The 13153-nt window shown below is 43.9% G+C and overlaps 1 protein-coding gene and 2 pseudogenes across 1 annotated transcript; all 3 read right to left on the bottom strand.

Annotated features, from left to right (window-relative positions):
- Positions 1–1063: 1063 nt before the first annotated feature.
- Positions 1064–3847, bottom strand: LOC112573550 (tubulin alpha-2/alpha-4 chain). The gene is made up of 5 exons (XM_025254034.1): positions 3736–3847; positions 2875–3097; positions 2417–2718; positions 1621–2148; positions 1064–1476 (listed from the first exon to the last, which is right to left on the bottom strand). The coding sequence occupies exons 1-5, from the start codon at positions 3736–3738 to the stop codon at positions 1171–1173; spliced, it is 1362 nt and encodes a 453-aa protein (XP_025109819.1). The 5' UTR covers positions 3739–3847; the 3' UTR covers positions 1064–1170.
- Positions 3848–5765: 1918 nt separating this feature from the next.
- On the bottom strand, positions 5766–8436 carry LOC112573556 (annotated as a pseudogene).
- Positions 8437–9182: 746 nt separating this feature from the next.
- Positions 9183–11865, bottom strand: LOC112573555 (annotated as a pseudogene).
- Positions 11866–13153: the final 1288 nt, after the last annotated feature.

Below are 13153 nucleotides of genomic sequence, written 5' to 3' on the forward strand. Positions count from 1 at the left end.
AACAGGGCAAGTGTTCAAGTTTGAGGTTCAAGACTAGAATGTATCGAAGTCTTATCAAGTTGTATGCAAGGGCTGTTGCCAACATGAACGAGCGAAACCTATATTTGGTGGGGATTTGGTCGGCTTAGCCACAGTAAGAACAACACTTGCTTAGCAGCTTGCATTGCTTCAGAGAAGAAAGCATATACCGTGACACATACAAGTACACAGACACGTATGCACATAAATACTTTTGCCTATGCCTCAAAATTTACATGTACACCCACATGAGCATATATATATATGACCCTCCACGACGAAATGAGTCTTAAGTCGCGCGGAACAGTTTTGTGCTAGAGGCCCCGAAAGGTGATAGGGGTCAATGTTGTGCAGTTTGACTTTTCTTTAAAAATGGATTTCTTGGTTATTAAACTATCAGGAAAATACACTGGTATGTTAAAATAAAAGTTAGAAATCGACTTTAAATACGTTTTAATCGAGGTACCCTACTGAGATCCATACCGATTTTAGACGAAATTCAAACGCTGTTTCGATACTGTTTCCTTGTCATAACCCATCGTGTTATACCTTGCCAGAAAGCCCGGAGTCTGTATGTTCAACTTCTTTAAACGATTCAAATAATAACCGGTTAAAAGATTTGCCTGCAAAAGTTTAGGAGTAAACAAATCTGGTCGGCTAATCTTTGAACCCGCTTTTCTCAATATGGCCGCCTCCTTACTTTCACACTTCAAACGTTTAAAATTCACTCAATATTAGGACTAGAAGAACAACTTTTGTACCAAAAGAAAGCACAGAATCTTTATTTTGTATAAATATGCAATTTGGCAAGTCTCAAATTCCCGACTTAAGACTCATTTCCTCGTGGAGGCTCACATATATATATATGCACGCGAAAGTAAAAACAGACATAGAAGTATACATACATAAACACACAAACGCACGCTTAATCACTCACATATAGACAATAACCAGTGCAGGTACAGACGACAAAAAGAAACTGAAAAAGTACATCATACATCACGCAAAGAGGCTAAACAACATGGTGGGTATGAAAGATAGTTTATTTTTGTGTGTAGTATTCTCGAGAAAAAAAAAATGTTAAAAAAAAAAGTTTTTTTTAAAAAAATATTCCTCGATCCAGAAAGCATTGAATCACTGAGAAAACGTTTTTTAGTACTCCTCTCCCTCTCCTTCTCCTTCACCCTCGCCTTCCACGGAGTCGACGCCGACTTCCTCGTAGTCCTTCTCCAGGGCCGCCAGATCCTCACGGGCCTCGGAGAACTCGCCCTCCTCCATGCCCTCACCCACGTACCAGTGCACGAAGGCGCGCTTGGCGTACATGAGGTCGAACTTGTGGTCGAGACGGGCCCAGGCCTCGGCGATGGCCGTGGTGTTGCTCAACATGCACACGGCACGCTGCACCTTGGCCAGGTCACCACCAGGTACCACTGTAGGAGGCTGGTAGTTGATGCCAACCTGTCAAAAAAACAAAAGTGATATTCTATGAAGGTAATTAATAGTCAATTATACCAATGCCAGAATGTAAAGTCAGTTTATCACCAGTTATAAAATACATGTCAAAACCAAAGTGTTTATTTTAATTTTTTTAACAGTAGGTACCTTAAAACCAGTGGGGCACCAGTCGACGAACTGGATGGTGCGCTTGGTCTTGATGGTGGCGATGGCGGCGTTGACATCCTTAGGCACGACATCACCGCGGTACAGCATGCAGCAGGCCATGTACTTGCCATGGCGAGGGTCGCACTTGACCATCTGGTTGGCCGGCTCGAAGCAGGCGTTGGTGATCTCGGCCACCGTCAGCTGCTCGTGGTAGGCCTTCTCGGCGGAGATGACGGGGGCGTAGGTAGCCAGAGGGAAGTGGATGCGAGGGTAGGGCACGAGGTTAGTCTGGAACTCCGTTAGGTCGACGTTGAGGGCACCGTCGAAGCGCAGAGAAGCGGTGATGGAGGACACGATCTGACCGATAAGACGGTTGAGGTTGGTGTAGGTGGGTCTCTCGATGTCGAGGTTTCGTCGGCAGATGTCGTAGATAGCCTCGTTGTCAACCATGAAAGCGCAGTCGGAGTGCTCGAGGGTGGTGTGTGTAGTGAGGATGGAGTTGTAGGGCTCAACCACGGCGGTGGAGATCTAGAAAGAATGAAACAGATGGTGTGATATAGAAAGATTCCTGTGGACAAAGTAAAGAATGAGGTTTGTCTACAAATGCAATGTTGCAATGTGGTGTTAAAATATTTTTAAACAAGTTTTTTCAGCGATTTTCGTAACTAACTCACTTTAAACAGAAAAGTCTACTATTGGTGGTAGTAAACTCTAACCAAACTATTGTAATCAGTTTACATCTATTTATCATAGCAGATCTTAATGATCAACATTTGTCCGTCAATATTATTCTTACCTGAGGAGCAGGGTAGACAGCAAACTCCAGCTTGGACTTCTTGCCGTAGTCGACAGACAGACGCTCCATCAGAAGAGAGGCGAAGCCAGAGCCGGTGCCGCCACCGAAGGAATGGAAGATGAGGAAACCCTGCAGCCCCGTGCACTGGTCAGCCAGCTTGCGGACGCGATCGAGGACGAGGTCGATGATCTCCTTTCCGATGGTGTAGTGGCCGCGAGCGTAGTTGTTGGCGGCGTCTTCCTTACCCGTGATGAGCTGTTCGGGGTGGAATAGCTGTCGGTAGGTACCGGTTCGAACTTCATCTGTAAGGTGTAAGATCTTTATGTAAGCAATAAGGAAATAAACTAAAATAACTTTTTGCATCATTTATATCTGATACTAAAAGCTATCGAATCTATCACAAATATTTTTATTTAATTTTGAAAGCACCTTTAATTAGAATGTCGCCCTATACTCACCGACGACGGTGGGCTCGAGGTCTACAAAGACTGCACGTGGCACGTGCTTGCCGGCGCCCGTCTCGCTGAAGAAGGTGTTGAAGGAGTCGTCGCCTCCTCCGATGGTCTTGTCGGACGGCATCTGACCATCAGGCTGGATGCCATGCTCCAGACAGTACAGTTCCCAGCAGGCATTGCCGATCTGGACACCGGCCTGACCAACGTGGATGGAGATGCACTCGCGCTGTGGATGAGAAGAGAAAATCGTTTGCTACTCTGTTAAGGGCATTTTGGATTTGCGATTTGCTGTTACTGAATTTTTCAAGTCTAAAAATGTTCTGCTAAATTTGTGATTGATGGATAAAGTATATTTTTTCTAGTTTCCTTTATAGCACTAAGATTCTTATTTTAGCAGCATTATGTGATTAATTTATGTGATCTATTCCCAAGAAGTAAAGCAAATCCCTGATACTTTCTTTTAATAGAACACAAGATATTTAGAAGTCTATTTTCTGATATTTAATAAGTAAATAATAATTTATTTTGGTAAAGTCGTTTTGACTGATAAACAATTAAGTGAAAGTTTCCTGGCCCTAGCTTAACAGTTTTCACAGTTGTAATAAATCGAGCATGCTCTGACAAGAGTTTTAAACGCGTTCAAATCCCTGCATCAAGAAAACTGCTTCATTTTTCAGTCAACTGTTTTTACAAAGCAAGATTCAATCTTAGAAAACCATTCATCGTGAAAGTTTACTGCGTACTCAATGGCGACAGTAGGGCCCGGGATCTTAATTTTTACAGACGTTGCTGGAAATGAGTGGTTGGGTTATTGTGTAACTGTCGACGATGATACAAACTAATATTGGGTGTCGTCGTACGTACCATGTTGAAGTTTGGCGGATAAGGTGTGGAGAGAAAGAAACGGGGGAGACGATCTCAAGCAGACCCGAAGTGTCCGTCGCGAGAAATGGTTGGGTGGGTCAGTTACGTGTGCCTGTCTTTTATAGGGACAAAGCTGATTTCCATGGCTGCACAGCAACCATGATGCATGCTGGATACATGCAAAATAGTCCCGCATAACGAATCTAAAAAAAAAAAAAAAAAAAAAAATCCACAAACATGTTAGCAGGCTTGCACAAAGAACTTGAAAGATTTATTTTTTTCCGAGGCTGGGGTGCAGAAAAGCCTTTTCATTGGTGTGCAACGTGCATGCATTGAGCGGACGATTGACCGCGAATCTGTGGTTAAAGAATCCGTAATTAGCATGTCAAACAGGCATGTCAAAAAAATGTCGTATGTTTAACATCCAGGTTCGAGAACAGAATGCATCGAGGTCATAACAAACTGTGAGGAGGGTCTGTTGCTAACACCAACGAGTTAAACTGACATTTAGAAGATTTGGCTTAGAGAGGAAGGAACGACTACTTTTCAGCGGCTTGTTTGGGCTGAGAGAAGACAGTTTACATTTTTACATTTGTATATATTTACACACACACACTAACACACAAACACACACACACACACACAAACGAGAGAGAGAGAGAGGACAAACAAGGACAAAAATCAGAAAGTTCTAACAAAAGTTATTCTTTCAGCAGAAAGTCTGATCATGTGGCTTTCTCTCGTGAAGTCTCAAGTCTCGCTCACACACACACACACACACAAAATGAATATGTACAAACATGCAAACAAACAAGAGTGACAATACATAGCTACCTACATATAAATACAGACATGATGGAGATTTACCTGTATAAATACAGAGATGCGCACACACACATAAATAAACAGAAACACAAGCACACATTAAACATAGCAGCATGCACAAATATATTTTGAATTCTAACACATATACATTGTTACAGATATGCAGACACACTGATAAAGACATACAGACGGACAAACAACAAAAGCTCTCTTATGCATTCTTCCAAAGTTTTAATCATTACGTTTGTCTGTCTGCCGAATATCCACCTATCCTTTTTCCTTTTTTCCAAAAGGTATTAAAGATACTTTAATATAACATTTACTGAAATATTTGAGACTAAGAAGTATTTCATTGCCAGCCTAGTTGGGGTAGAGAGCAGCTCTTTGTAATCTGTGCGTTTTTCGTGTAAATTTACTCAGTTTTCCCGTAAACATGTTTTATTACCTGCTTTCTGTAATTTCTGCTAGTACACTACAGCTTGAGATCTTCACAGTTTTCCATTATTGATAGCAAGGAAATATTAGAAATTGTTAATCTCTCTCTCTCTCACACACACACACACACACGTGCGCGCGCGCGAGCGGATGTAGGGAGCGAGACAGAACGAGAGAAAGCCATCTTATCAGACGTTTCGCTAAAAGAATAACTTCTGTTATGAGAAAACTTTTTGATTTTTGTCCTCGGTTAGCCTCGACCGCACAAACGGAAAGACATAACGAAAATAATAAAATACTAGGATTACAATAATGAACAAGCATCGTCAACAACAACAGAAAGCATTGTCTCTGAATAAAAAAAAATGATTTCGCTAACTTTTGCAGCTGACAAATTAAGTCAGGTTATAGAGGAGGTGTCGATGATTGTATTGTGATAAATATTTTTAAAGTAAATAATGTAATGTAAAGAAATAGAGTTGTTGTAAGCGCATATGAAATGTTGAAATGTAACATGTGACACCCTGGCTCTAGCTGTTGACTACAGTCGACACCCAGCCTCTGGTCTTCTTCCCTTCAAAAAAGTAGCAAGTGCAGTTATAAAGTATTAACACCCTAAGTAGTCATAATTTGTCAATTAAACATAAGGGTAACAGGAGTCGCACACACAATCATAATCACTCTCTCTTTCAGCTACAGTTGCAGAAGAAAAGACGAAGAGAGAGCATTCATTATCTGATATATCCCAGAAAGAAACAAAACCCAATGTGGTAGGTCTGGAACTTTATTTATTTTTTGTGTGTGGTATTCTCGTATGAATATTCAGACAAATAAATTTATCTGAAAGAAAGAGATCTTTCTTCATGCAGGAAACACGGGGTTTCGAAACAGTTCGATATGGAAGATTCTTTTCTTAATATTCCTCTCCTTCTGCTTCACCCTCGCCTTCTACGGAGTCTACGCCGACCTCCTCGTAGTCCTTCTCCAGGGCAGCCAGATCCTCACGGGCCTCGGAGAACTCGCCCTCCTCCATGCCCTCACCCACGTACCAGTGCACGAAGGCGCGCTTGGCGTACATGAGGTCGAACTTGTGGTCGAGACGGGCCCAGGCCTCGGCGATGGCCGTGGTGTTGCTCAACATGCACACGGCACGCTGCACCTTGGCCAGGTCACCACCAGGTACTACTGTAGGAGGCTGGTAGTTGATGCCAACCTGTTAAACAAAACAATAGAAGACCATGAGAAAGAGACGTAAAAAGAATTTAAATTGCCTTTTACAAGTTATGTTTCTTGAAGTAAAGAAAAAGCAGATTTTTTGTCCATAGCTGAGTTACCTTGAAGCCAGTGGGACACCAGTCGACGAACTGGATGGTGCGCTTGGTCTTGATGGTGGCGATGGCGGCGTTGACATCCTTAGGCACGACATCACCGCGGTACAGCATGCAGCAGGCCATGTACTTGCCGTGGCGAGGGTCGCACTTGACCATCTGATTGGCCGGCTCGAAGCATGCGTTGGTGATCTCGGCCACCGTCAGCTGCTCGTGGTAGGCCTTCTCGGCGGAGATGACGGGGGCGTAGGTAGCCAGAGGGAAGTGGATGCGGGGGTAGGGCACGAGGTTGGTCTGGAACTCCGTTAGGTCGACGTTGAGGGCGCCATCGAAGCGCAGGGAAGCGGTGATGGAGGACACGATCTGGCCGATAAGACGGTTGAGGTTGGTGTAGGTTGGTCTCTCGATGTCGAGGTTTCGTCGGCAGATGTCGTAGATAGCCTCGTTATCAACCATGAAGGCACAATCGGAGTGCTCGAGGGTGGTGTGAGTGGTGAGGATGGAGTTGTAGGGCTCAACTACTGCGGTTGAATCTACAAACAAAGACACAGATGGTGTGATATAGAAAGAATCTTGTGTTCAAAAAGAAGAATGAGGTTTGTCTACAAATGAAATGTTGCAATGAGGTGTTGGAAAGAGACCACATCATTTCAACAAAGAAGCTACTTATCGTTTAAATAGGTTTAGAGCGGGGTCTCAAACACCGCGGGCCGAATGCGGCCCGCGAAACATTTTTGTTACGGTGTAATGAGGTGCTGGAAAGAGACCAAAATCATTTCAACAACGTTAACGCTATATCCATTTTCTTTTCGTGGCGGCCCGCTGACTGGCTGTTACTTTCCACTGCGGCCCACATGCTAATATGAGTTTGAGACCCCTGGTTTAGAGTGTTTAAAATGAACATGTAATCGGTTTACATTTGTCAATTGTAACAGATCTTAAGTCAACGATCAACAATTGTCTTTGAAGATTATTCTGACCTGAGGAGCTGGGTAGACAGCAAACTCTAGCTTGGACTTCTTGCCGTAGTCGACAGACAGACGCTCCAGCAGGAGAGAGGTGAAGCCAGAGCCGGTGCCGCCACCGAAGGAATGGAAGACGAGGAAACCCTGCAGCCCCGTGCACTGGTCAGCCAGCTTGCGGATGCGGTCGAGGACGAGGTCGATGATCTCCTTGCCGATGGTGTAGTGGCCGCGAGCATAGTTGTTGGCGGCGTCTTCCTTACCGGTGATGAGCTGTTCGGGGATGGAAGAGCTGGCGATAGGTACCGGTTCGAACTTCATCTGTAAGGTGTAAGTTTTTTAAAAAATAAAGATAAAAGTAAAAAAAAAAACCCACACATCACTTAATGAACTATTTACATCTGAAGAATATTTCATAAATATTTTTTAACTCTTAAAATGGGTTTAATTAGTATGTCCCGCTATACTTACCAACAACGGTTGGCTCGAGGTCGACGAAGACTGCACGTGGTACGTGTTTGCCTGCGCCCGTCTCGCTGAAGAAGGTGTTGAAGGAGTCGTCACCTCCTCCGATGGTCTTGTCGGATGGCATCTGACCATCAGGCTGGATGCCGTGCTCCAGACAGTACAGTTCCCAGCAGGCATTGCCCATCTGGACACCGGCCTGACCAACGTGGACGGAGATTACCTCGCGCTAGGTATGCAGAAACAGATAAGAAGGATTTTCATACTTGCAAGCCTTTTAGGTATGCAAACATAAACTTTATTATTATCAGATATAACGATTCAACATCAATAAGAATATTAATTGAAGAATAAAACTAAAACCTTGACAAACTTGGAATGGTTTTCTTGTTGTTAAAGAAATGTGTTGTCCTGCTATAATAAACGGAAGTATTAGTTTTGTATGAATGCCACTTCACTGTTTATTTTAATTTTTGAATAACTGGCAAATAGGTCGTTTGGTAATGGTGTAACTGTCGATGATGATACAAACTAACATGCTGGTATTGTCTACGTACCATGTTGAAGTTTAGCGGTTAAGGTGTGGTTAGAAAGAAACAGGTGAGACGATCTCAAGCAGACCCGAAGTGTCCGTCGCGAGAAATGGTTGCGTGGGTCAGTTACGTGTGCCTGTCTTTTATAGGGAAAAGGCTGGTTTCCATGGCTGCACAGCAACCATGATGCATGCCGGGTACATGCAAAATAGTCCCGCATAACGAACATGTTGGCAGACTTACACAAAGCACGTGAAAGATTATTTTTTTTTGTTGAGGCTGTGGAGGGCATTAAAAAGTCTTTTCATTTGCGTGAAACGTGCATGCATTGAATGAGCGATTGACGGAGAGCTGCGACTAAAGAATCAGTGCTTAACATGTAAAAAGAGTCTTGTGAAGAAAAGGGCGCAAGTTTAATAACTAGGATCAAGAATAGAGTGTATCGAAGTCATAACAAACTGTATGTAGGGTCTGTTGTTAACAACTACGATTTAAACCAACGTTTAGAGGGGATTTGGCTTACAGCAGAAGGAACGATTACTTTTCAGCGGATTATTTGGTTTGAGAGAAGACAGTTTTCACTATTACATTAGTATATCTTTACACAGACACACAAACACACGGTTGTTTTAATGCTCTCCGACAAACGCGAAGCACAACATTCATGAAGTTAATCACCATCAGAATAAGCCAAACAGTTAAATTAGAGACTGTTTTATTAAACAGCAAAAATATCAGTCAATACGTTTTCAAAACACTATGTTCTCTAAAATTTCAGCATTTGATTTACACGAGTAACAAATTACACTAATAGTCACTTGAACTATTGACGCTATGCGTTGCTGTGGATACGTGCTCAATGTTTAAACTACTTTCTTTAACGTGTTCTGTGCAGGCTGAACTCTTCTTCGAATTCAAAATTCCTCGCCTTCACCCTCTTCGCCTTCACAGAGTCGACGCCGACCTCCTCGTAGTCCTTCTCCAGGGCTGCCAGATCCTCACGGGCCTCGGAGAACTCGCCCTCCTCCATGCCCTCACCCACGTACCAGTGCACGAAGGCGCGCTTGGCGTACATGAGGTCGAACTTGTGGTCGAGACGGGCCCAAGCCTCGGCGATGGCCGTGGTGTTGCTCAACATGCACACGGCACGCTGCACCTTGGCCAGGTCACCGCCAGGTACTACTGTAGGAGGCTGGTAGTTGATGCCCACCTGTTAAACAAAAGAAAAACAGACGGTGAGAAAGAAAAGGTCAATAAGAAATGAAAATTTCCCATTTCTAGTTATGTTTCTTGAAGTAAAGAAAAAGCAGATTTTTGTCCATAGCTGAGTTACCTTGAAGCCAGTGGGACACCAGTCGACGAACTGGATGGTGCGCTTGGTCTTGATGGTGGCGATGGCGGCGTTGACATCCTTAGGCACGACATCACCGCGGTACAGCATGCAGCAGGCCATGTACTTGCCGTGGCGGGGGTCGCACTTGACCATCTGGTTGGCCGGCTCGAAGCAGGCGTTGGTGATCTCGGCCACCGTCAGCTGCTCGTGGTAGGCCTTCTCGGCGGAGATGACTGGGGCGTAGGTAGCCAGAGGGAAGTGGATGCGGGGGTAGGGCACAAGTTGGTCTGGAACTCCGTCAGATCGACGTTGAGGGCACCGTCAAAGCGCAAAGAAGCGGTGATGGAGGACACGATCTGACCCAATAGACGGTTGAGGTTGGTATACGAAGGTCGCTCGATATCGAGGTTTCGTCGGCAGATGTCGTAGATAGCCTCGTTGTCAACCATGAAGGCGCAGTCGGAGTGCTCGAGTGTGGTGTGTGTAGTGAGAATGGAGTTGTATGGCTCAACTACAGCGGTAGATATCTGTTAAAAAAATGACACCTTTTCCTGTATATTCAATAAACATTGCAAATCTTTAGAAACACTTAAGTCGACAATGGCGTAACAAAAAGTGAAGACTGATTTTTAAGTTAAAGAACCGTAAGCGATTAATTAAAGCAAAAAACATTTTAAAACTAATTTTAAGCTCCATTGATGGTTTAAATCTTCATGCCTGTGGAGCTGGATAAACGGAAAACTCCAGTTTGGACTTCTTGCCGTAGTCGACAGACAGACGCTCCATCAGGAGAGAGGTGAAGCCAGAGCCGGTGCCGCCACCGAAGGAATGGAAGATGAGGAAACCCTGCAGCCCCGTGCATAAATCAGCCAGCTTGCGGATGCGGTCGAGGACGAGGTCGATGATCTCCTTTCCGATGGTGTAGTGACCGCGAGCGTAGTTGTTGGCGGCGTCCTCTTTACCGGTCACCAGTTGCTCCGGATGGAAAAGCTGGCGGTAGGTGCCTGTGCGAACCTCGTCTGAAGAAAACAGCAGTTTCACACTAAATTGTTTATGATTACTTCTTGTTTGATTGTTAGCTACACTATATCGCGCTAGCAAAATTTATTATCAACAGCTGAGATCCGACAGTCATCAATGAGGAACACATAATCATCATCACATCTACGGTTGTTGAGAGACAGATCTGCAAACTGAAAAAAATAAACAGGGAAATCATTACATCTCTAACTGACCGATGACGGTGGGCTCGAGGTCGACGAAGACTGCACGTGGCACGTGTTTGCCGGCGCCCGTCTCGCTGAAGAAGGTGTTGAAGGAGTCGTCGCCTCCTCCGATGGTCTTGTCGGACGGCATCTGACCATCAGGCTGGATGCCGTGCTCCAGACAGTACAGTTCCCAGCAGGCATTGCCGATCTGAACACCGGCCTGACCAACGTGGATGGAGATGCACTCACGCTGGACAGAAAAAGATAAAATTGATTGTGCATGCTTGTGCTTCTTTAAGGTCTGCAAATATTGACCATTGTCATTAAATAGGACGATTAGACAGCCATAAGAGTACAAAACAAAATAAAACACAAACAAGCTTAAAAAAAAGCTTTGAATAATGTCTGTTGAACCATGTGCTGTCATGTTATAGTAGACGTAAGGGCTCGTTTTGTATGTATACGACTTTACTGTCAATGTTGATTATGGAATAATTGGCTTAATGACTTCACGTTAAAATTAGGATAATAAAAAAGTATTTGAAAGCTCTTTGTTAAGAAAGGGGATATAACATTACTTCTGAATGTCAAAAGTTGTAGTCGGTTCATACCTGAATACTGTTTGATTATTTTTTATAAAAAAAATTTTGACTGTAAAATTTCTTTTTTATTGATAGTTACTATGCAACAAAAAATCTTCAAAAGAAGTTAAATTTTGTTTCTTGACCTACTCGGTTCTAGGGGTACAGGAGATAAAAATTCCTTGACAGGTCTTTATCGGGTTAAAGAAATAAATTGAGGAGCTGAACATCCAAAGTCCAGCACGTGGCTGTTTTTTAAAGTTTAATCCTTGCTGTAGCCTGCTTCATCTGAATGAAGACATTTTTTTCCCTTTGCTAACTAAGCGCATTTGAGGACCGCTTAATTAAAATGATGACTTACCATGATTGGAAATATCGGCTTAGCCTCCAACAGAGAAGTCCTTTAGCCAAAGATAATCTGCCTCACGCTGACAGCAATGTGTCGGGCACGAGTATCAACCACCGCCTAAAACCTCGGAGTTTTTTTCCTTCTTTTTATACGGAGGAACACCACAATCTGCGTCCTTGCTGCGTGGTAACACAATCGGCGCATGGGCTCAGGCCACTTCCTGTTGCGCGGAGGAGAGTAAGTGCGCGGGGTAGCCCTAGGGATGGGTCGAGAGGTCTACTCTGGTCTGAAGATGGCAGCTCTCAGCACATGGGCGGGCATAGTTTCGTTCAGTACAGTTTACAGAATCCACCATCTTGTCACCAAACGATTTATAATCCCTCTTTTCCCACGGCAAGGGCCCTTGGTCTTGGCTGTTGTGTAGCAACATACGTGTTGACGACAATAAGCCGGAGAACTAGAGAGCTTTTTGAAAACCATTTGTAACCGAGAAATGTTTTAAAGAACAAAACAAAATCGTTATCTGCTATATAAATAACGAAAGGCGTTCAGACAAGTCTTACGGACGTTGAGAACGGAAACAGATTTCATTTTAGTTTCAGTCTTTTTTACCCCCACAGTTTAGTAGACAAAGTTCGAATATCTGTTACTGGTGATCAGTTTTGTTTTTTACCTGCCGTTTTAAGTCAGAGTTAACTCTATGCCTGGGCCATTCTCAATATCGTCAATCACTAACATATGCTATTCCTTGAATGTGTGACGAGCATGCGCGTGCTCGAGAGCGAGACTGAAGGAACTAGTGAGAAGGATGACTGTAGCTCCTCCAGAATTTCGCTGCATATCGTAGCCTTGGGGGTTGAAGGATGCCAGCTATCAAACCCATCTCTTGACAACCGTTGCAGAGAATAGGCGTTCATGATTTATAAAATTAATGTTTTCAGTAAACCTGACTTCCAAAATACTTTGCATAAAAAACAATCCAACAAGCTACAAACTGCAATAGTCCTTGATTTCCTTGACCTGTGCAGGCTGACCTACCATATTCTATTCTAGTCATCGGAGGATGAAGTCGGCGGTGGCTAAGATAGTCTTTGACGACTGGCGGTGTGCAGGTACGGCCAGGTGAATATAGAAACTCATGTTCTCCAGACAGTTCGTCTTTCTCCGATTCTTAGTGTGTCTTCTAGGATATGCTCGAGTGTCGTGCCGGGTCACGTGACCAAACCAGAGGAAATGCTGTGCAGTTTCCTTTAAAGCACTTGGTAGCCAACGTCTACATAATTCAGTGTCGGCAAGTGAACCCCACTTCTATGTAGCAGTCGTAAAACAGGATATCAAAAAACTGCGAGGACTTGTACAGACGGGACTGGTTAAAATATCGTAATCTTATGGGCGTTGC

Source organism: Pomacea canaliculata, linkage group LG10 (genome assembly GCF_003073045.1).
Source record: "Pomacea canaliculata isolate SZHN2017 linkage group LG10, ASM307304v1, whole genome shotgun sequence".
NCBI classification, from domain to species: domain Eukaryota; kingdom Metazoa; phylum Mollusca; class Gastropoda; order Architaenioglossa; family Ampullariidae; genus Pomacea; species Pomacea canaliculata.